The sequence below is a fragment of the Chelon labrosus genome (genome assembly GCF_963514085.1).
Source record: "Chelon labrosus genome assembly, chromosome: 1".
Taxonomy (NCBI): domain Eukaryota; kingdom Metazoa; phylum Chordata; class Actinopteri; order Mugiliformes; family Mugilidae; genus Chelon; species Chelon labrosus.
Genome location: NC_140337.1, coordinates 24,942,067 through 24,962,677, shown reverse-complemented (window position 1 = coordinate 24,962,677; position 20,611 = coordinate 24,942,067). Strand labels below are relative to the sequence as shown.

The following is a 20,611-nucleotide window of genomic DNA, read 5'->3' as shown; positions in this document are numbered from 1 at the left end:
AAGAAAGCTTCAGTTACAGCCAGTCTTGTAGAGGTGTCGAGGTTAGGATGGCTAGGATTAGGGATGTCCCGATCGGTATTGGGCCGATCCAGTCTTCTTTTAAAATTATCCTATCAGTATCTGGCTTTAGCCTAGCCTCATCTTTTGTCGTTATTTATTTTAGGTCTGCCATAAACCAACATGAACTGCCATAAACAAATGTCTTCTTCTGTTTGAAGACGGCTGGCTAGCGTCAAAGCCAAATCGAATCTGCCGTGTGGAAGAATCTCAATCTGGAAAATGTCAGTCAAGTCAGAAGTTTGTAAATTACGCAATGTGGATGTTTGGCGAGGTGGTAGTTGATCGTCGTTTAATACTATCAACGTGAGGGAGAAACGAGAGACTACTTCAGTGTCAAGGAGAAGAATCTTCCAGAAAGGGTTAGGGAGTGTAGGGCAACGTTGGATGAGCAGAACGTTTCTGGAGTAGAGAACACAAGGCACGAGCTACCATCTCCAAGCTAGGAAGAGCTAACATCAGCTGGGATGCTAGAAAGCTAGGAAGAGATTAGCTAGCAAGGCTAGGACGAGCTACTATTAGCTTGGAGGCCCATTAGCTAAGAAGAAGAACAATAGCAAACATTGAAAGCTGCGTTTATAAGAAGAGAAAAGTTTTCTGGAGACGCTGTCAAGGAAAAGAATCTTCCAGAGAGGGTTAGGGAGTTTATGGCAGCGTTGGATGACCAGAACATTTCTGGAGTAGAGGACACAAGGGACCAGCTACCCTCTCCACAGTACGTTAACTTTGACAGAAAGATTTATTGGACTGAATCCAGTCAAGGAAGACAAGGAAAGACTTTAGGAAGCTACAGGCGAGGAGCTTAAGGACATTTAAAATCGGATCGGGACTCCGATCGGCCGATACTGAATATTAAAAGATCGGTATCGGATTGGGAGGCAAAAAAAAAAAAAAAAAACTTGACGCGTGTGATCGAACAAAAGACTTCTTCCTGTTTCTGTCTCTAACCGATGTCTTTGGTCAGACGTTTGGACAAACTTCCGCTGTTCTTCGTCAGGTTGTTGAAATGTTCTGTGCACAATCATAAAAATCAGTTGGAGCTTAATCGTTTCCATGAAAACAGCAGGACAATACTTCCACCCCTTTATAAAAACCAGTGAACCATCTGTGAAGGTGTAGGTGTTTTAGATGTTTTTATTCAACTTATTTTTTGGGATTTTTTAACAAACTCAATTCAGAAAGAATGTTTACTTGTTTTATTGTTAAATTCAGTAGCCTGTACTTTGTAATGTACTACTTTTCTACCATGTTGTCAGAAATAAATCACTACATTCTTGTTTTGCAATAAAATAATACTTTGTTAATAGCTTCGTGATTATTTTTTGGGGAGGTGAACGTTGCCTTAGTGCTCTTCCTTGATTTACGCGACTCGTACTTTTTTATTTTCTTTTTGAAGAAGATGAATCTTTATCAGTTTCTACATATGTACAACAAGTGAGGCTGCAAAACTGTAACACGCGCCATCCAGTAAATCGACATCAACAGTTTTCTTCCTTGGACATGTTCGACTCCGGTGCTGGAAGTAAAACCGGATGCAGATCAAGTACTGGGAGTCCAACCAGTCAACCAGCTGCCTCCTGTGCTCTCATGTCTGTTGCTGCTGCTGCTGCTGCTGTTGTTGCTGTTGTTGCTGCTGCTCCAGCATTATTTCACAGGTCCGCCCCAGTTCTCCCAGTTTGACCTTGGCATACTCCGCTCTGTTCAAAGCCATCTGACAGTCCTTCCTGGCTGAGTAGGTGGAGCCTTCATGAGGCTGACCAGTTGCTACCTAGAGGAACAGAAGAGGCAAATTGAAGTTTGAATGTTCAGCCAACAGTTGGATTTAACGACTGACCATCAATCGGCCAATTGTCTTTCCCGTCAAATTTAAATAAGTTTATTCTCGGACGTAATTTCAAAACTGCCGCGACCCGGTTCACCTCCGGTCTTCACATCTGGGGGAACGGGTTGACTTATACTAAGTACGGCCTTAAGTGCGGTTTATACCTCCGTGGAACATAGACGCCGTAACCTACGTATGTAACCTACATACGTAACCTACGCACGTAACCTTTGTACGTAACCTACGCACGTAACCTACGCACGTAACCTACATACGTAACCTTTGTACGTAACCTACGCACGTAACCTACATACGTAACCTACGCACGTAACCTACATACGTAACCTACGCACGTAACCTACATACGTAACCTACGCACGTAACCTACGTACGTAACCTACGTATGTAACCTACGCACGTAACCTACGTATGTAACCTACGCACGTAACCTAGCCTACAACAGTGACTTAAACTCTAGCCGAAATTTCAAGCCCTACAAACATTTGTATCTCTGCACCTCCTCAGTTAACCTTTCCTCCATGTCTTCCCATCTTTGTTGATCCAAAACAATCGATTTGAAAATTGCAGAGATGGAGAAGCAACCAGAAATACTAAAAGAGGAAACACGCCACTACCAAGCGGACCAATCACAGCTGTCTGATCTCGGGGAAGTTGACTCCTGTACCCTGAGCTCTGTGGCCACAAATTCAAACCAATTATCAAAATGAATAAACGAGTGCTACAGCAAGGCGTTCAACCTGCGTGAGGTAGCGTATCTGGGCGCTCAGCTCGTTCTCCACCCGGCTGATTGAGGTCTGGAACTGGAGCAGCTGCCGGTCCAGGAAGCTGGCGTTGTGTTTCTCCTTGGAGAGCTCCAGAACGATGCTACCTGCCGGGGGAAGAGCACATGTCAACGATCAGTCGCAGAGTCACAGGTGGCATGCTGTGTCACCAGTACCTGATCAGGCTTTTATTCTGAAGTTCTGGGTAACACCCTGAGGTGGTGCACTATCCGTCTGAAGGGGAACTGGTCTGAGTTAACTGAAGTCTGAAACAGTATCTAAGATGTAGGTCATTTTAATGGGCTTTTATTCTGAAATTACACATGATAATAGTCTGATATTTCCTGTGTGGGCTTCCTAATGTTGCATATGTTCATTCTTAAGTGAAATTAGTCTTGTAGTCTTGGTAGATGTTATATTTTTGTTAATTATTACTAATTAATTTGAAACAAATCAAGATTTATGTAGTTAGTTACATATTTTGTTGTTGTAATTCAATATATAATTGTTGCAAATAACGAATTAACATTATTTGTAGTTATTCATAATTTTTTTTATTAGAGTTTCACCCGTTCATCATTTACAGTTTGACAGAGTGAATGAATGAATGATTGTAAAATGACATCGCTTTTACTTTGAAGGGCTGAATGCCTCTACCGTAACACTTCGAATAAGGCACATAGCGCGAAACAGAAACCGTATTCTCAGAAGTAAAGGCTGGCTTTCCTTTCGCGCTGTGAGATTATTAATTTTCATTAGAGCATCATCCGTTCATCGTTTACTGCTTCACAGAGTGAATGATTGTAATAGGACATCGCTTTTACAATGAAGGTCTATGTGTTGCATGCGTTTACCGTAATGCTTCGAATAAGGACACAGCGAAAAAACAAAGTGGGGGGGCTATGTTCTCCAAGGTGCAATCTGACTTTACCTCAGTAATTTCCCCAACTGTCTAATTAATAAAGGATTATCTCATCTTATTTTAGTCACTTGCTAATCTTAAACCAGATTTCTCACCGGCACACTGCAGGACCATCGCGATCTCCTTCTCCACATCCTCCAGGACTCTGAGCCGCTCGTTCGCCATCAGCGGGGCAGGAAACCACGGAAAACCAACGGCTTCCCGACAAACTACTACTACTATTTCACCGGGACAGAACCGAACCCTGCTCAGTTCGCTGTAAAAATTGAAGAAAATAGAATAAATCCGACTCTTATTTGTGCCGAACCGCCTTTACAAGAGGTGAAACTGCAGAAGAAAGCAGGACAACAAGCGAGAACGGCAGTTAAAAAAAAAAAAAAAAAAGGAGGCGCATTAAAGTGACGTCACCCCGTCGCGCAGCGGTGACGTCGGCTCAGCCGGAGACACAGCAGGAGAAAGATGGCGGCGTCGTCTCGGGTGCATGGCCCGTCTGCGATGCGACTCACTGAGGGCTTGGTGTCGGTTCTGAAGGAGCAGCGTCCGGAGTATTTACCGGCGCTGTTGGCCAACTACAGAGAACATGGCGTGTTCCCGACGCAGGTGAGAAGCTCTGCCCGTTGAAAAACAAAAACAATATATATATATGTATATAAAGAGAAAGCTAGTTGGCTGTTAGCATTGTGTCTGTTGCGGGCTGTTGGCTTTGTTTGTTTAGTTAGCTCACATGTGATTCATAAATAAAGACGTGTGTGTGAAGCGGAGGCTGAGATGTTGATGTGTTTTATAAAAATAATTTAAAAAAATAATAATAATTAAAGCTTTTCTTGTTTCAACACCGGTTTGCTTTACGCGTGCAGGGCGCGAGCGCCGTCGGGGATCTCGTGGGGTTCAGCAACTCCAAACTGGGTGCGAGCAAGACCAGGTGAGACACGACCTGTTCATGTCAGCTGTCAGTCAAGTTCTGCTTTGATCTGGACTCGGAGACGCCCATGAGCCACAACATTATGACCACTGACAGGAGAAGTGATTAACATTATGACCATCTTGTGACAGTTCACTGTTCTGCTGGGAAACTTTTGTACCTGGCATTCATTCATGTGGATCTTACTTAGACATGTAGCACCCACCTAGACCAGACCAGGCACCCCCACCCCCCATCCCTTAGCAACGACGCTCCAAACGCTTTAGGAACAACTCAAAAAAACACAAAGAACAGCACAAGGTGTTGACCTGGCCTCCAAATTCACTAGATCCCAAACTGGTGGTCATAATGTTATGGCTCATCGGTGTAGATGATATTGTTATTAGTTTGTCACCCAAGACTTCCAATATCAGTCGCTCACTAACAAAGTCACGTTAAGACACAGGTGACGATCATCTCCTCTGGTGGTCAGGTGGACCACGCTGCAGCGTTGACGTTATCTCTTATCCATGAATTTAACCTCCGACCCCGAAGCGGCGAAAACCTGACTCCTGGTGTGTTGTTTGTGTGAGCAGGTTCGAGGGGCTCTGCCTGCTCTCCATGTTGGTGAAGGACAGCTCTGGGGATCTGTTCCAGCAGCACTGCCTCTCGTGGCTGCGCTCCCTGCAGCAGGTCATACAGGTAGGACGACACGGGGTGGTCTTTGACACGGGGGGGGCCTGCAAGTTACGGACGTCCCAGTCTGTATCAGGGGGGTGCGGAAAACTTTCAGCCGAAAAACCGAAAATGCACTTTTGGCCGAAAATTGCTGCGGTTGTTGCATCACAACAATGTTCTTTCGATGATACATTTTCAGCCGAAAGTGCATTTTTGATTTTTCGGCTGAAAATTGTCGGACTTTTATCGCAGAAACACCCAGAGGTTGCACTAGACTTTTTCGTTGTCGGTCATTTTGACCAACAGGGTCATAAAAATCCCATCATAATCTATTTTTAACTAACCATTAATTTTTTAAAATGATATTAAAGACACATTCGATAGCATTTAAATTTCATTAAAGTTTCATTAACTTTAAGTATTTTTTTCAGAACAGTATTGACTTTAAATGGTAACAAAAAAACAAAAAAATAAATAAATAAAAATTCGGCTGCCAACACGTCTTGTCCGTACTCGGAACGGGACTGCTAGCGTAAACAGCTCTTAGACGGTACCGTAGGGTTGAAGTGCTTCGGTGGTATGCAAATTCCATTTTGGTAGCCGTTAGCTGTTAGCCACATGGTTAGCCGAACTCTGACATGTGCATCAGTGTAATCGGTGTACCAGGAAATCGTGCTCTGACAGAAGTTCCGCGATGTTTGGAACGCAAACTGCGATGAGAGACAAGAGCCAATTAATAAAGTCACTCGCCACCAAGTGGTCAGGGGTGAGAATTGCAATCTGTCAAAATGACGGATGGCCTTCAAATTTTTTCTTCTTCTACTTTGATTTGTGGCGTCCTTGACTCTGGACAACTGCTGCTAAAACAGAAGAAGACGACGTTTTTACACTACAGGGTCGTGGTTAATGTCAGAGCTAAAATAAATAACTACAATGCTTACATCGGTCCTGATACTGACCGGGACGTCCCTACTGCACACCCCTTATATGAGTAACAGTTGAGTGAAGCAGCTTGGTGTCTCTCTCTCCTCTAGTCTCAGGCTCCGGTTCAGACCATCCATCTAGCGGTGAATATTCTGAAGGACTTGCTGCAGTACTCGTCCCAGCTGGCAGAGCTGGCCAGAGAGGTCGGCCTCAACTCCATCCTGGGCATCCTGACGTCTCTGCTGGGCCTTAAGACAGAGGTGAGGGACGTGGGACGATCTGTACATTTTACATTTAAGTAACTAAATGCGTTAATTTAAAGAGAAATAATGAAGAAATGTAATTGCTTGGATGTCAGACGTTAACTTGTGGACGTGCTTCCTGTGATCTCAGTGTGAGCTGGCGGCCATGGAGGGGATGACGGCCTGTATGACCTACTACCCCAGAGCCTGTGGATCCCTCAGGGTAAGCCGGACTCGTGGCGCCGTGACACAGAGACGGCGCTATTTTCAGTTTTTGACAGAATCTTTTGGCGTCTTTTGTCTTTAAGGACAAACTAGGAGCTTATTTCCTCTCCAAAATGGACAGCACCAACCGCAAGACACTAGAGGTTTGTATCATTCGTATAATACATGTAACTGAACAAGACTGTTAAGTTTTAAAATAGATTTTTCTCTTTAATACATCTTGCCGTGTCACATTTGTCCCGTCAGATGGCCTGTCAGTGTTATGGTCACCTGCCCTGTTTGGGGGGACTGCTGGACAGAGGTGTGGGTGCTGGCAGAGCCGAGGCCTGGACCAATCAGATTCACTGCCTGCTGGTCTCAGCCAACAGTCTGTTGACGCAGCTCTACAAAGGTTCAGAGATGGGTACGTTACTACCTGTGGTTTCACTTCAAATGATTCACAGTTGGAAGTTCAGAATTAAATGTTTCTATCCAAAGAAGCTCAGGAGATTAAGGTAAAACTCGAGCAGCTTGTTTGTTGCTCGTTGATACGTCAGTAATAAGTTTTTTCCTTCGTGTGTCTGTTGTTACAGACGATGCTGCTCAGTCTCAAGGACCAGGAGTGAAGCTTCCCTTTGCTCATCTCAGCCAAAACGATCCTCTGCTGCTGCTGCAGCTCCAGCACAGATACACCGCCGTCTGCCTGGCGCTCAAACACACACTCAGGTACAACACACGCTAATCACATAACTTTGTGTTTCTCATGCAATGTTAAGGCTACAGCGTAGGGTCTGATTTACTCCGCCATGGTCTCATAACGTATCATAACGTAGTAGCATAACGTAATTATTTTTGCACGTCTCAATAACGTCATATAATATGAAGCTGTTAATAAAAGTGGACATTACCTCCACGGTTTAAAATCCAATGTTTTGTGCTCTTGACTTTTTAGACTACGGAGCTTTACAATCAAGAGAGTTAGGAAACGACTCCAGACGTAATGTGAACTAGCTAAACTTTATATACGCTAGCTAGTAAAGTTAAATTGAGTCAATAGTCAATAGTTCGTTATGAATAAGATTTATTCGCTGATACTTTATTTAATCTTACGTGACTTTGTCCATAGAATGACACGTCTCAACAGCATTATGTTGCGTGTTCATGTACATCAACTGCACAGACCAGGGTTTCTCATACGATGTTAAGGCTACGGCGTAGGGTCGAATTTGCTCCGCCACGGTCTGCTTGCGTTCTGTTTTTCCTGTTGCTCCTGAAAGCATCACTCCCTTCCTCCACCTGGAGGAAACAACTACAGACCTGAACTAGCTTAGCTATATAAGAGCTCGCTAGCGCAGTTAAATTCACTAATACTTTACTTAATCTTACAAACATTTGTCCATAGAAAGCCACGTTTTAGCGATTAATTGTCGCTAAATTATTAAATTACCGTAATGATGCTTAATCCAATATTAGTTTCATTATGGTAATTGAAATAAAAAAAACGCATGATCTTATTCTACGTGTAGACATTTCATGTACTGAATTGTTTTTAATAGCTAGGATAGTATCATAATTAGAGTTTTTTATAAGACGGTATATCCTCCACCCTCAAAAAACTAAAAACGTCAGGGTCTCGCAAAATCTAAATCCAAAATCCACTTTATTACGGTAGTTAATAGTTTAATAATTTAAAGACAGAAACACATGATCTTATTCTATGTGTGGACATTTCATATTGAATATTTTGGATAACATCACAGTAGTAGCTTGAGCATATTCGGTTTTCAAATGGTTGCATGGGCTTTTGCAGACCAGCAACTTAACCCAGAGCCAGTAGATGCAACTTGGGGTTCAGCGTCTTGCTCAGGTACAATTTGGCACTGGGGTTACGGTGGTCCACGTACTGGGGATCAAACCGCTAACCCTGTGGTTCATGGACAACCCGTAACTGAGGGACACCAAACCATGACACGCTTTTAGAAGAAAGTAGTTGCAGATACAATACACCAGACTCGCATAACAACCGAAAATCATAAAGAGCTCAACGTTCACGAGGTTGTTCCAGGACTTCAGGTATTCATTGAGTTCTGTTCTTTTGTTTCTGTCCAGAGTGGATCCTGCTTCAGATGTCCGTCTGCCCGTCAGACCAATCCTCAACCTGGTGTGCCAAGCCCTTGCCGTCAGCGCCAAGAGCATAGTGAGCGCATGAAACGACGCACAACTAGAAGCCAAATAGAATCAAATGCTGTCGATCCTGATCCTGATTTTATTTTATGCTCCTTGTGTGTCAGAACTTAACAGAAGACGGAGGTTTGAAGTTGTTGGTCCTCCCCGTTATACACACCAACACCATAGAGGTCTTGTCGGAGCTCATCACAGTGTGAGTACTGGCACCCACGTCTATACATAAATGATGAACTCTTAAAATGTCTTCTGGTTTTTGAGCTTTGAGCATCTGCAACCGCTTAGTACAGAAATGAAAATAGTGTGAAAACAACACAACTAATGTTCATCTGTTTGGGACTGATGTCACATCTGCCCCCGTTCACTGTTTTTCCTCAGTCAGAAGAAGGCCATAGTGGTAGATGTAGAGATGTTGAGTTACAGCAACATGAGAAGCTCAAGAAATACCGCCATGCAAGACCCTTAAACTTGACTCAGTCTTATTGACTAGTCTGTTTGTCTATCCAACAAAGGACTTCAACTGGACTTGTAGAGTTTTTTTGAGAAGACGTTTCACCACTCATCCGAGTAGCTTCTTCAGTTCTAGGGGACTGGTGGGAAGTTCCCGTTGCACCAGTTTCTGGTTATTAGCATAACAAGCAAGTTTTTTTCAGGAGGAGTTCCTATTTATACCTCAGACTTCCCACCAGTCCCCTAGAACTGAAGAAGCTACTCGGATGAGTGGTGAAACGTCTTCTCAAAAAAACTCTGCAAGTCCTTATCCAGTCCTTTGTTGGATATACAATGACCTGGATGACTGAGAACCTTCACAGACATAGTCGGTTTGTCAACTTTAAACAGGAAGTTTACTAGTCACTTATTATCACGTGACAATAACAACATGGACGCCTCTTAGAAGACAGATAAGGAGTCCAGTGGGTCGTTGCATCAAACTAGCAGAAGAAATACTTCACTAAAGATGAAGTCCATACTACTGTGACATGTCAGTCCTGAAATACAACTAAAGTACTACTGCAATGCATCTGAAAAGGCTAACGCTAATGCTAGCAGAGGAAGGGTTCAAATCCTCTGGACAGCAGTCGGTTAAACGACTTGAGAACAATGTCTTAAAGTTATTAGACCTTTAGCTGCAGAGAAGCCTTCAGAGAAATACCGCATCGGAGTACTGTAAAATGCTACTGATGGTGCTGACTTGCTGCATGTTTTTATACAGGCTATACATATCTGCAGCTCACAGTATGTAGCACATGAGGTCTCTGTTCTCAGCATATGTATTCAGGTCAGGAATATAGATTTCATTACTTTCTACTGTGTTTCTATCAGTGACGTTACTTAACATCTCATCTGAATGAAGCAGGTAGCCCAGTCATGTACAGAAGATTAGCGTCACTATGACACTGATGGTCGTGTGTTGCCTTCTCTGTGCATTACAGAGTTCGTAGTGGTATGGTTCAGTACGCCGCAGTTCTACAGAGGCTTTTTTCTCAAACCCTGGCCGCATGGACGCCGCTCCCCGAGGCCAGCGTGGGACAACAACGAGCCTACAGGTAACTGACGGGCTTCTACACCTGCTCCGCAACGAACGCCGTGAAAGGCTGCACTTTTGCAAGCAAACTATCCCTGTTGGTGATCTTGTGATTACACCAATTTGCATAGAAATAGAATTTAGATTTATTCATACGTCTTCGCGGCCACATAAAACATGCACATACCACATAACCACATGTGTGTTACGGATCCAGTCCCCAAGTAAATCCACTCAACTTGCAGCTTCAGTCCAAAAATGCTAACGAAACAATGAAACAAACTCGTGCACGATACGGTTCTTAGTCAATTGTCCATCTACCTTTGGTCCACCTTTTCCTCCCAATTCCCTCAAGCTAAAGCTGTGAGTGACATAACTAGTGATTCTGGATCTTCTTCTTCGTTTTTTTTATGCACCTTTGTTGCTAGCCGGCCGCCATTAGGGCTCGGCTGAAGCCCAATACTGTTCCGATCGACCCCCGATACCGATCAGGACATCCCCCAGTTACCGTAGAACGTTTTAGGGAACGCTGTGGATGAATTTGTCTTTCAAGTCTCTTCCTTCATCCCTCACAGCTCAGTTCGGGTGTCGGTGTACAGAACCTTAGAGCTGTGGGTCCAGGTAGCCGGCGCCTCGGCTAGCATCCTGGAGGGAAGCCCCAGTCACTCGGACATCCTCTTCAGTCACCTGCTCAGTGACATCACACCAGGGCCGGAGTCTGTCAAGGTGAGTTCAGCGTGCATTGTTTAATTGTTTTTTTTAATGACTAGACTCTAGACCTTTTGTGTAAGTATTGACCTCTTTACATCGTTGCCTTGCCTCCAGCTCCGGGCCGGTCTGTCAGCTGATCCGGTCCCTGGAGGAAAGCCGGGCCCTCGGAGGACGAAGCAGCTGGTCATGATGGATGCCGTCGGACCACCGCTCCAGAGGAAAGGAGATCTTCTGTCCAATCAGGACACTTGCCTTTCAGCCCTCAGAGGTGAGAACCTCCCTCGTTTTTTTTTTTTTTATTTAGATCTACCCCCTTTTATTATTTTCTTGTATGTGATTCATTTTTATTTCTTTTGCTTTCTCCACAGCGCTCAAACAAATCATACAGACCTGCGGTACGCTGCTAAGAGACGATATACACAAGGTAAACTACATCTGAAAACTTTTGTCTGTTTACTTTACCCTTCTGTCTTTTTAACTTTTTAACAGAAAATAATCTCTCTGTGTTAACTGCTTTGCAGCGACTCCATGACGTGGTGCTGCCGTTGTGTGTACGTCTGCAGCAGCAGTCCAACAGCAGTACCGCGTGTGATCCTGCAGGGGGCGTTAGTGGACAGTACAGCAGCGCCCTGACCCGTCGGGAGCTATACAGGTTCTTACTTCATTCGTATGTGAAGAGTGACACATGTGTTTGTTGGGTCAGTTAATTATTACACTGGACTCATATCTGGACTGGGAGTGAAGTCAATGTTTGATTCAGCCAATCAGCCAAAGACTTTGGTTTCTTTGTCTGGGATCTGTGGGGCTACGTCTACATTGTGTTTTCGTTGGCTACAAATTAAGTTCAATTCAATTTTTATTTATATAGCGTCAATAACAATACAAATCGTCTCAAGCCGCTTTACAAAAACCCGGCCTGAAACCCCCAGAGCAAGCCTGAAGGCAACGGTGGCAAGGAAAAACTCCCTTTTAACAGGAAGAAACCTTGAGCAGAACCCAGCTCATATGGAGGGACCCATCTGTCTAAGGCCAGCCGGGTACAGACAGAAGAAAGAGAGAAGAGAACAGCAAGATAAACATACATCTGTCATAGATACACATATCTGACTAAAGTGTACATGTGGAATCTGATGATACAAACTGATGATGTTACATGACAGTTTGAAAATGGGAAGAGTACGACATTTAAAGATGCATCACCTTGCTGTATATGTCCATGAAGGTTCCTTGTCTTCTCCTAGAATCGATTCAGTCTAATAAATCTTTGTGTCTAGGGCTAGGCTGAAGCCAGATACTGATACGATCATTTTAAAAATGCCTGGATCGTCCAGATACCTAACCTCGACACTTCTCTGCAAGACTGGCTGTAACCGAAGCGTTCTTGCATGACGGCGTAAAAGTTGCTGGCACTGATCCTCTAATCGGACTTAGCAAGAGAGTATTTCTAAAATAACATGGGCACCATCCACCATACCACTCGTTGGCCGTATTTAATGACGATCGCGTACTACCCACCTCACCAAACATCCACACTGCATCATTTCTAAAGTTCCTCCACACCACGGCAGACATGTTCAGCCACGTGATTTTGGTTCCTCTTCCTGTTCTTACTCAACTTTTGGCAACTTTGACGCAACAAAAAGGTCAAGCTTGGCTCAAGGCTGATACCGATGAGCACATCCCTAGATGTATGAGATGACGTGAAGGAAACAGAAGGTGGAATGATGCCAAACTGTTCTCTCTGTGTGAATGCTCAGGTTATTGCTGGCTCTGGTCCTGGTGCCGTCAGCTAGTTGGCCTCCACCTCTGACCTGCGCCGTGTCCATCCTCAGCAATGGACGCACCGACCGCAACCTCAAGGTGGGTGCTTTACTTAACGCTTTGGAAATTCATCTTGCAGGCCTGATTGGGTCCTCTGGTGGACAGGTTTTGACCCCAATGATTCAGGAGATGGTGGTGGGACAGTGGGTGTTTTCTTGTCTTGACGTATCATAAGGTTTCCTCTCTGCACACATTTCAGGTCTCTTCATTTTGTGCCGAGGCGCTGACCATCTGTAACTCGGTTCTCCACCCCCGCACCCCCTCCATCGCCCTCCCCTTACCGACCCTCGCCCAGAAGCCCACCGCCATCGCGTCAGTCCTCCCCTCCTCCCAGGGACCCGGCCCCGGACTCACCTTGCCGACCCTCTTAGGAGGTCCCGCCCCTGGTCCGTCCTTCCCCGCCAGACACTCCCTCGGCTTGGGCCCCGGCTCCCTGCTCGGCTCCTTGGAGAACCACCTCTCCCTGGTTCCGGGGCTGTCGGGTCAGGTGCCCACTTCGGCCGACATGATCCTGTCCCCAAACACGCACCACCAGCCGGACGCCGTTGCCCTGGGCCACCCGGAGGGGCAGAGGCCCGTGTTTGTCCGCTATGACAAAGAGGAAGCGGATGACGTCGAGATCTCTCTGGCGAGCGACTCGGACGACAGCGTGGTCATCGTTCCCCCGGGGATGCTGAATATGGAGAACCAGCAGGACGAAGGGGCGGCGAACTCGCAGAACATGCTCGCTGCTTTACCCGGCGGCGCTGGTGTTGCGCTGCCGGAGGGAGAATCCGTCGCCATGGTCCCGACAACGGCGTCAGCAACGACCACAATAGACGGGGCCTCTTTGCCCAATGACCTAGCCACCTCCACCCCTCTCCTCACCACCTCCACGACCCCCATCAACTCGTTCCCTCCTTCCAGCGCCTCAGTCGTCTCCCTGGTTCCGCCTTTGAACCACAGCACCCTCACGGCTCCACCCGGCGGTCTGGGGGACTCGTTGCCCGGCAGACCCCAGCTCCAGCAGATGCTAATGCAGCCCTCGACGGCGGGCCAGCCCGGCCCCATGGGCCTGCAGCACCCGATGCACCAGCTGCAGAATCAGCTGAGTCAGCAGGGGCGGAACCTGCACCAGCACCTGCCGGCGCCCGCCAGCAACGAAGATTCGGCCGTTATCAACATCAACAGCACTGACGAGGAGGAGGAGGAGGAGGAAGACGAGGAGGACATGGAGGACGACGAAGAGGAGGACGAAGGGATGGATGACGACGAAGAGGAGGAGGTGAGCGATTTAGCCGAGGAAGAGTTTTATGGGGAGGAGTATGAGGACTACGAGGAAGAAGAGGGGGAGGAGCTGGAAGAGGAGGAGGAGGAAGAGGAGCAGCAGCAGCAGCAGCATGGGGACGTGCCTCCACTGAAAGGAGCAGAGGATAAGTTAGGAGAAGCGGGAATAGAGGAGGGGAAGGCGCTTCGGACCGCAGGTGATGAGGGACGGATGTCTGGACTGAGTGTGGAGGAGGACACGGAAGGAGGGATAGAGGAGATCCAGACCAACAAAGCGCTGTTCGGAGATGACCGGATGAACGTGCAGGAGGTGGAGAGCATCGGCGTCCTGGAGGAGGCACGGGAGGCCGAGAGGGAGGAGGAAGAAGAGGAGGAGGAGGACGGAGAAAGGATGGACGACCCCACCATGCCACAGATCTTGTGCGTCACGGGAGGAGCGATGGAGGAGACGGGGGAGGATGGAGGAGGAGGAGGAGGAGGAGGTGGAGCCGAAGAGGAAGAGGAAGAGGAGGAGGAAGAAGAAGAAGAGGAAGAAGGGCTGCTGCAGAAGGAGGTGCGCCCGTGGGAGCAAGGAGCCAAGGAGTACGAGCCAACGGTCGCTTCAGAACATGCAGCAAGTCAGAGTCAACAGGTACGATGGAGTTACCGCGACATAAAGGTCTCATCTGTCGACACTGACGAGAAGTGTAAACAGAAAGGAGATGAAATGGCGTTTGTCGAGTGTTTAACAAATTGTCAAACTCTTTCTTTACTTGAGCTCAAAGGCGACTTAAGTTTCAGACCGTGTCAGAAGTTTATCATCATGTTCTCACAGTGCTGAGCTGCTGCGACTCGACGTCAGAAAACTAAATCAAGCACTTATTAGTCACATTTTAGTCATTTGGATCTTTCGTAGTTTTAGTCATTGCATTTTTTTGTCAACATCTGATTATTGGATTTAGTCAAACTGCAAATTTAAATATGTGTCACCAGAAAGAAATGACTTCACGTAGTACTTGGATGAGACTTCTTTAACGTCACAGTTTGCTAATTTGCCGTGACGGAGGCTGCGTAAATATCAGGGTGATGCGTCTAAACCGTAGACGATATAACTTCAGAAACAGCGCCTCTGAAGTGAAGACCAAAGCAAGTAGAGCTGACCCTGGTGGCCGGCTGCAGTGTAGGTCATATAAGCTCCACCCCCTCCATGTTAGTGGGCGGGACTTGGGCAAAACTGAAACACTAAAATAAACGTCAAATAAATGTTTTTCATGGATGGTTCCTGTCGGTTAGTTTCATTTTAGTTAGTTGTTTGACGCTATAGAAACAGGATGCGACATAATGGCGACCACCAGTTGCCATGCCAACCGCTTCGTAAAGTGGTCCCGTGGGACTGTGAGAGTTAAAATAACTACAGTATATAATCCAACATTTCCTTGTAAGTGGTGGAGGTAGAGCAGAGCGTAGTATTAATTAAACATAAACACGAGTGAGTCTGGAGGAAATGTGGGCGGGGCTTCAATATCACTGCTCCACGTGGCTCCACCCTCGGACCCTACTGATCAGACTGCGGCTCCAAAGTTGCAAGATGGCGTCGCCCGTATCCCCGGGAAAATAGTGTCAGTTTGGTCCAATGCAAGGAAGTGGTGACGCATTGTCCATATTTATATACAGTCTATGCTGTAAACCTAATTTGTAGCCACGGGGCTTGGGGCAGCTTGCTAGTTTTCGTAGGCTAACGCTAACTGTCGGAGATCAGATCCGATCACATGACGGGGACGCACGTTTTTGAAACACAGTCAGCCTCGAGTCCCGTCCCGTTGACATTTCATTGTAGTTTACATTATCAGATATTATAGTTGGAGCTCGTCGTCAACTACTGACCTTTTTCCAATTTCAACAGGACTTAACGGCCGAACCAACACAGGAAGCCGGTGTGAGTGATGACCGTCTGTCCGGTCATCAGGACGAACAGCTAGCAGCCGTCGAAGAGGGAGACTCTGCGGCGGCGGCGGCAGCGGCGGCTGCGGCAGCAGACCCTGAAACCTCAACGGGCTCGAATGCTAAAGAGCAAGAGGAGACGCAAGCTGAGAAAAACGACAAAAAGGAAGCCGAGCAGCAGGAGAGTGGAGGAGGAGGAGGAGGAGGAGGAGGAGGAGGCGGGGGCGGGGAAAGTAACGGAGAGGAGGGGATGGGAGTGAAGAGGAAGAGAGAGGAGGAACATGATGAAGAGGAAGAAGCGGGGCAAAGCGCCGAGAAGAAAAAGGTAAAACATTTTTATTTATATCTAGCTGATTTTGTCACAGGGAACATTTAGTTAACCCTTTAAAACCAAACGCGTCGCCGGGTTTCACGTTGCCGTAATTGCGTCAGTAAAGTTTTGCGCCATCGGAAAAATCCCAACGGTTTCTGAAAGACGTTGTGCTTTACAGCTAATATTTCATCATTACGGTAATTTCACTGCATCGCTCTCTTAACGTAAGGCGAGAAATTTTGGCTGAACTTAGCGATTTCCTGCTACCTTGCAAGGCATGACTGGGTCCCGATGGTGCCCTCCATATCTACAAAAAATTGTCTGAGCAACTAGGAAGTTCCTTGGTAAATGGACCCCAGATTTAAATGTGTTTTGTGCCTCAACGTCAGTAATAAGATAAAAGATCAGGCTTGGCTGCAGCCCGATGATTGGATTCTGCTCATAGCCGCTCATAAAAACATTTCCCATAAACCACCTGCCGGTTCAAACAAAGCTCAGAGTCTTAACAGATTTTGATAAGACTAGGTGCACACACTAACAGACTGGTCTCAGCAGAATCTCGTATGACGACTGAAAGACTGATGAGGGATCACAGGCTACAAGATTTGTCAAGCATCAAACTCCGTGAATCAGATTTGCCTCGAAAAAATGTTTGAATCGGGTCTGTTCCCCCTCACACACTAACAGATTTTTGTGCAGACGGTCCCCAACTAGCGCAGACTGGCGCAGACTTTGTCCTTTGTCCGAATCTTAGTAGTGTGTCCTCATCTTAAGTGTCTGCCTCTGCTTCAGGTGGCCGAGGAATCCATGGCCTCCATGTTGGCGGATTTCGTTGCCTGCCCGCCCGACGACGAGGACGGCGGCCCCGGATCGAACCGCTCCTGAACGTTCAACCCACCTCAAGTCACGAGACTGAAGTTAGAGGACACCGTATTGTTACTCGCATCGTTAAGGTTTAGTTACCTCCCTCAGCAACTCATTCTTTACTTGCCCGTATCAGGTACAGTTTAAATATGGCTACAATTATGTGGAGCGTGGGTGGCGGCGGCGGTGGTGGGACGTGGAAGTCTTGTCACGGATTTTACATTTCACTCGACAGGTTCATCTCTCACAACAAACGAATGGTCTTGTACACATTATGCTACATGTACAGCTTTGGCATAACCGAAAACACCAACGTATACAGCACACACTGTCCTGCAGTTATGAGTGGTTCTCTTCAGTTTGTACACATTTTAATGCTGTTCATGTTTTGTCATCTATGTCGTATGCTTTGTTATAAAAAAAGTAAAAAAACAAAAATCTGTTCTAACTTAAATGCACTCTATTGTTTTTTTTATTTGTTTCTTTATCATCTTACTCTTGCTTAAGCTTCTTCAGTTCTAAGTAACTAGTGTGAAGTTGAGGTTTCAATAGGAAACTCTGTGGGCAGTCTGTCAGAAACTTGCTTGACTTGACTCAACCCACCTCTTCTGTTAGGAGATCTGACATAGATGGCTTCCTTTACTCCTCTTTCAAACCATCAACCTGCCATCAATTTACAAAACAGTTATAACTTCTGTCAAGAAGTTTTAACGCCGTTCACACCTTGAGACTGGAGACTCTGACTGACTAAAGGTCGTCAGAGCACCGTTCATAGGGAAAGACGACAGGTACAAACAGTCCGCCTCAACGTTGTTTACATAAATAAGCTGGTTTCTGATGGGTCGCCCACAGAGTTTCCTATTTAAACCTCAAACTTCCCACCGGTCCCTTAGAACTGAAGAAGAGTCCAACTCCAGTTGACTCTTCTTAAACGGTTTTTGGAGGTCGGTTAAAGGGGAACTACCGTTTTTTTTACAACCTGGACCTTATTTCTGGCATAAAATACGATCGTTTACTCACCCATATAACTTTGGTGTCATTTGGAGTCGTTCGGATGATATTTAGATCCGCGTATATCCATATAGTGGGAGTGGATGGGGCACCGGAACACAGCCTCCAAATAACGCATTATCTGCCACAAAACTCGTTCATTTCACCAATATTATGTTATGATACACTAGTGCTATTCCCCGTTGTGTCCAGAGTTATCTGTTATCATCATCTGGGGTCTGTAGATTGACCTACTAACCTCTGACCTGGATGATGTCATCTCTGAGCGCACCCGCGACGGTCGGCTTGTTTACCTGTAATTTACTACTGCTATTTTTTTGCAACATGGCTGAATATTTTTACGATTCTGAGGTTGTGGACGACGACTTTGTTTATGATGGACGTCCTTACCGCTTTGAGCCAGAGTATACGGATGAGGAGCTCGGTGAAAGGAGGATGTGGAGGGAGAGAGAGGAACAGCTGGCCAGAGAACAACAAACCGCTGCACGTCCGTGAATAGATAACAGGTAACTCTGGACTCAACGGGGAATAGCACTAGCGTATCATAACAAAATATTGGTGAAATGAACGAGTTTCGCGGCAGATAATGCGTTATTTAGAGGCTGCGTTTCGGTGCCCCATTCACTCCCACTATATGGATATACGCGGATCTAAATATCTTCCAAACGACTCCAAATGACACCAAAGTTATATGGGTGAGTAAACAATCGTATTTTATGCCAGAAATAAGGTCCAGGTTGTAAAAAACAGTAGTTCCCCTTTAAGGTTGCCTTTCCAGTAGACCAGGTCTCTACCTTGGTATTTTATCAGACTAAACAAACTCTTCGTTATTTATCTTATTTATAAATCTCTTTCGCTCTCTGTATTGGAGTTCCGCCCAGATACGCAAACACACAACTCCAACTAAACCTTGCCCCCTCAAAGCCGTAAACTTCAAGGGGAACGCTGCTTAATGTTGGAAGTATAACTTAAATCCCCCCATGCTTCCCTGGGACGCTGCGTGGGTTCTCTCCAGGCACTCCGGCTTCCTCCCACCGTCCAAAGACATGCTGGTTAGGTTCGTTGGTGATTCTAAATCGGCCGAAGGTGTAAGCGTGAATGGTTGTCTGCCAACCCTGCAACCCTTTACAGGACAAGCGGTTACAAGAAATGAATGAATGACTGACTAGGCGCATGTCACTGGAATTTGCAGGAAACATTTTTGCAGCATAGTTTTCCAAATAATTGTAAGTAGGAAATAAAATCATTACGGCTTTTATGACTCATTTCAAGTCATCACAACTCCCCAAATTCAGGATTATCTCATTTGGTATGTGATTTTATTAAGGAGTCTGCTGTCTGCATTGATGCATGTCCGTGGTCACGTAGAGCAGCGTCTGTAAAGCCAGTGACGCCATTTCCTCTCGTGGGGGTGACAGTGACTTCGAACTCATGACCGCATTAGTCTGCTTCTCACTGACTTTATCGGCTGCACACCGATCAGCCACAACATTATCACCACCCTCCTGAAATTGCGCGAGCCTCGGAAGTTTCTCAAACTGTTCCTTTGAAATCTTTTTGAGCAGCGTGCACGTTTGAGTTGCGCTGATACAACTTTTTTCTCAGCTTTAACTTGCGTTCCGTCGATTTCATAATCAACTGTCTGGTGATGAAAGGTGATTAGGACGCCGACTTTGGCAAAAAAATTAAAAAATAAATAAATTAGTCTCCAATTAACGCAACTTCACTTCGTTGAAATTCAGATTTGGACATTTATTATTTGGCAATTTCCCCTTTTGCAACTCACTCACCCACGCATGCAGAGAGGAGGAGTGCCTGCATTAAGAGTGAGGTGAGAATACACAAAGGACTCACTGTTTGGAGTGAGCGCTCCATGGATGCATTCAAACCGGGCAGCTAACGCAGGAGCAGAGCAGCCGTAGCGTAGAGGACCTTAAGAGGCATCGTGGTACAAGCAGAAGGAAAACAAGGACAAGAAAGTGACACAGTGCTGCACTAAGGTGGGTTTTTCTATTGTTTCATGTTGTGTCATAGCTTTTGACATCCTGTTATGACTTATTACCATCATATGTATATTTATATATGTGTAATAAATTAAAGGATAAACCAAATTAAAGTGACGTAGGAAGATGTTGGCTGCAGGAACAAGATGCCTCCAAAAATAATAGGTGTTTTGATGACGCTGTGCGCCAAGATCCTTTAATTCCACGTAAAACTGATCACCCTGAATGCGTTCCTGCAAATGACCAAACAGAGATATCGTTTAAATGTAACTCATGACATACAGAGACCTTCTAATCTTCCAAATGCCTCAGATTAGTTGTGCATCAGTGAAGTTTGATGACTTACTTAACCTTCCCGTCATCCTCCAGGTCAAATTTGAGTCATTTTTTATATGAATGTGGTCTGCTGCACCTCGGCTCTGCAGATTCTGCGAAAGCTTAGCCGATACTAGTCATGTGTT

At 45.8% G+C, this 20,611-nt stretch overlaps 2 protein-coding genes across 2 annotated transcripts; one reads left to right on the top strand and one right to left on the bottom strand.

Annotated features, from left to right (window-relative positions):
- Positions 1-1,642: 1,642 nt before the first annotated feature.
- Positions 1,643-3,888, bottom strand: med11 (mediator complex subunit 11; the record flags this gene model as incomplete). The annotated part of the gene is made up of 3 exons (XM_084551634.1): positions 3,679-3,888; positions 2,638-2,768; positions 1,643-1,825 (listed from the first exon to the last, which is right to left on the bottom strand). The coding sequence occupies exons 1-3, from the start codon at positions 3,746-3,748 to the stop codon at positions 1,643-1,645; spliced, it is 384 nt and encodes a 127-aa protein (XP_084407760.1). The 5' UTR covers positions 3,749-3,888.
- A 106-nt stretch (positions 3,889-3,994) lies between these two features.
- On the top strand, positions 3,995-17,584 carry pelp1 (proline, glutamate and leucine rich protein 1). Its single transcript, XM_084551385.1, has 19 exons — positions 3,995-4,183; positions 4,441-4,505; positions 5,081-5,186; positions 6,197-6,346; positions 6,480-6,551; positions 6,637-6,696; positions 6,800-6,956; positions 7,126-7,258; positions 8,642-8,729; positions 8,824-8,912; positions 10,150-10,263; positions 10,817-10,967; positions 11,067-11,220; positions 11,321-11,376; positions 11,474-11,604; positions 12,710-12,812; positions 12,973-14,670; positions 15,922-16,284; positions 17,065-17,584. The coding sequence occupies exons 1-19, from the start codon at positions 4,043-4,045 to the stop codon at positions 17,155-17,157; spliced, it is 3,924 nt and encodes a 1,307-aa protein (XP_084407511.1). The 5' UTR covers positions 3,995-4,042; the 3' UTR covers positions 17,158-17,584.
- Positions 17,585-20,611: the final 3,027 nt, after the last annotated feature.

What these genes read in the sequence shown, in the direction of transcription:
- pelp1 (XM_084551385.1), top strand. Translation starts at nt 4,043, where the DNA reads ATGGCGGCGTCGTCTCGGGTGCATGGCCCGTCTGCGATGCGACTCACT. An exon ending in CCGTCAGCGCCAAGAGCATA is followed by an intron (nt 8,730 to 8,823) that starts GTGAGCGCATGA and finishes CTTGTGTGTCAG; the next exon opens with AACTTAACAGAAGACGGAGG. An exon ending in TTGCCTTTCAGCCCTCAGAG is followed by an intron (nt 11,221 to 11,320) that starts GTGAGAACCTCC and finishes CTTTCTCCACAG; the next exon opens with CGCTCAAACAAATCATACAG.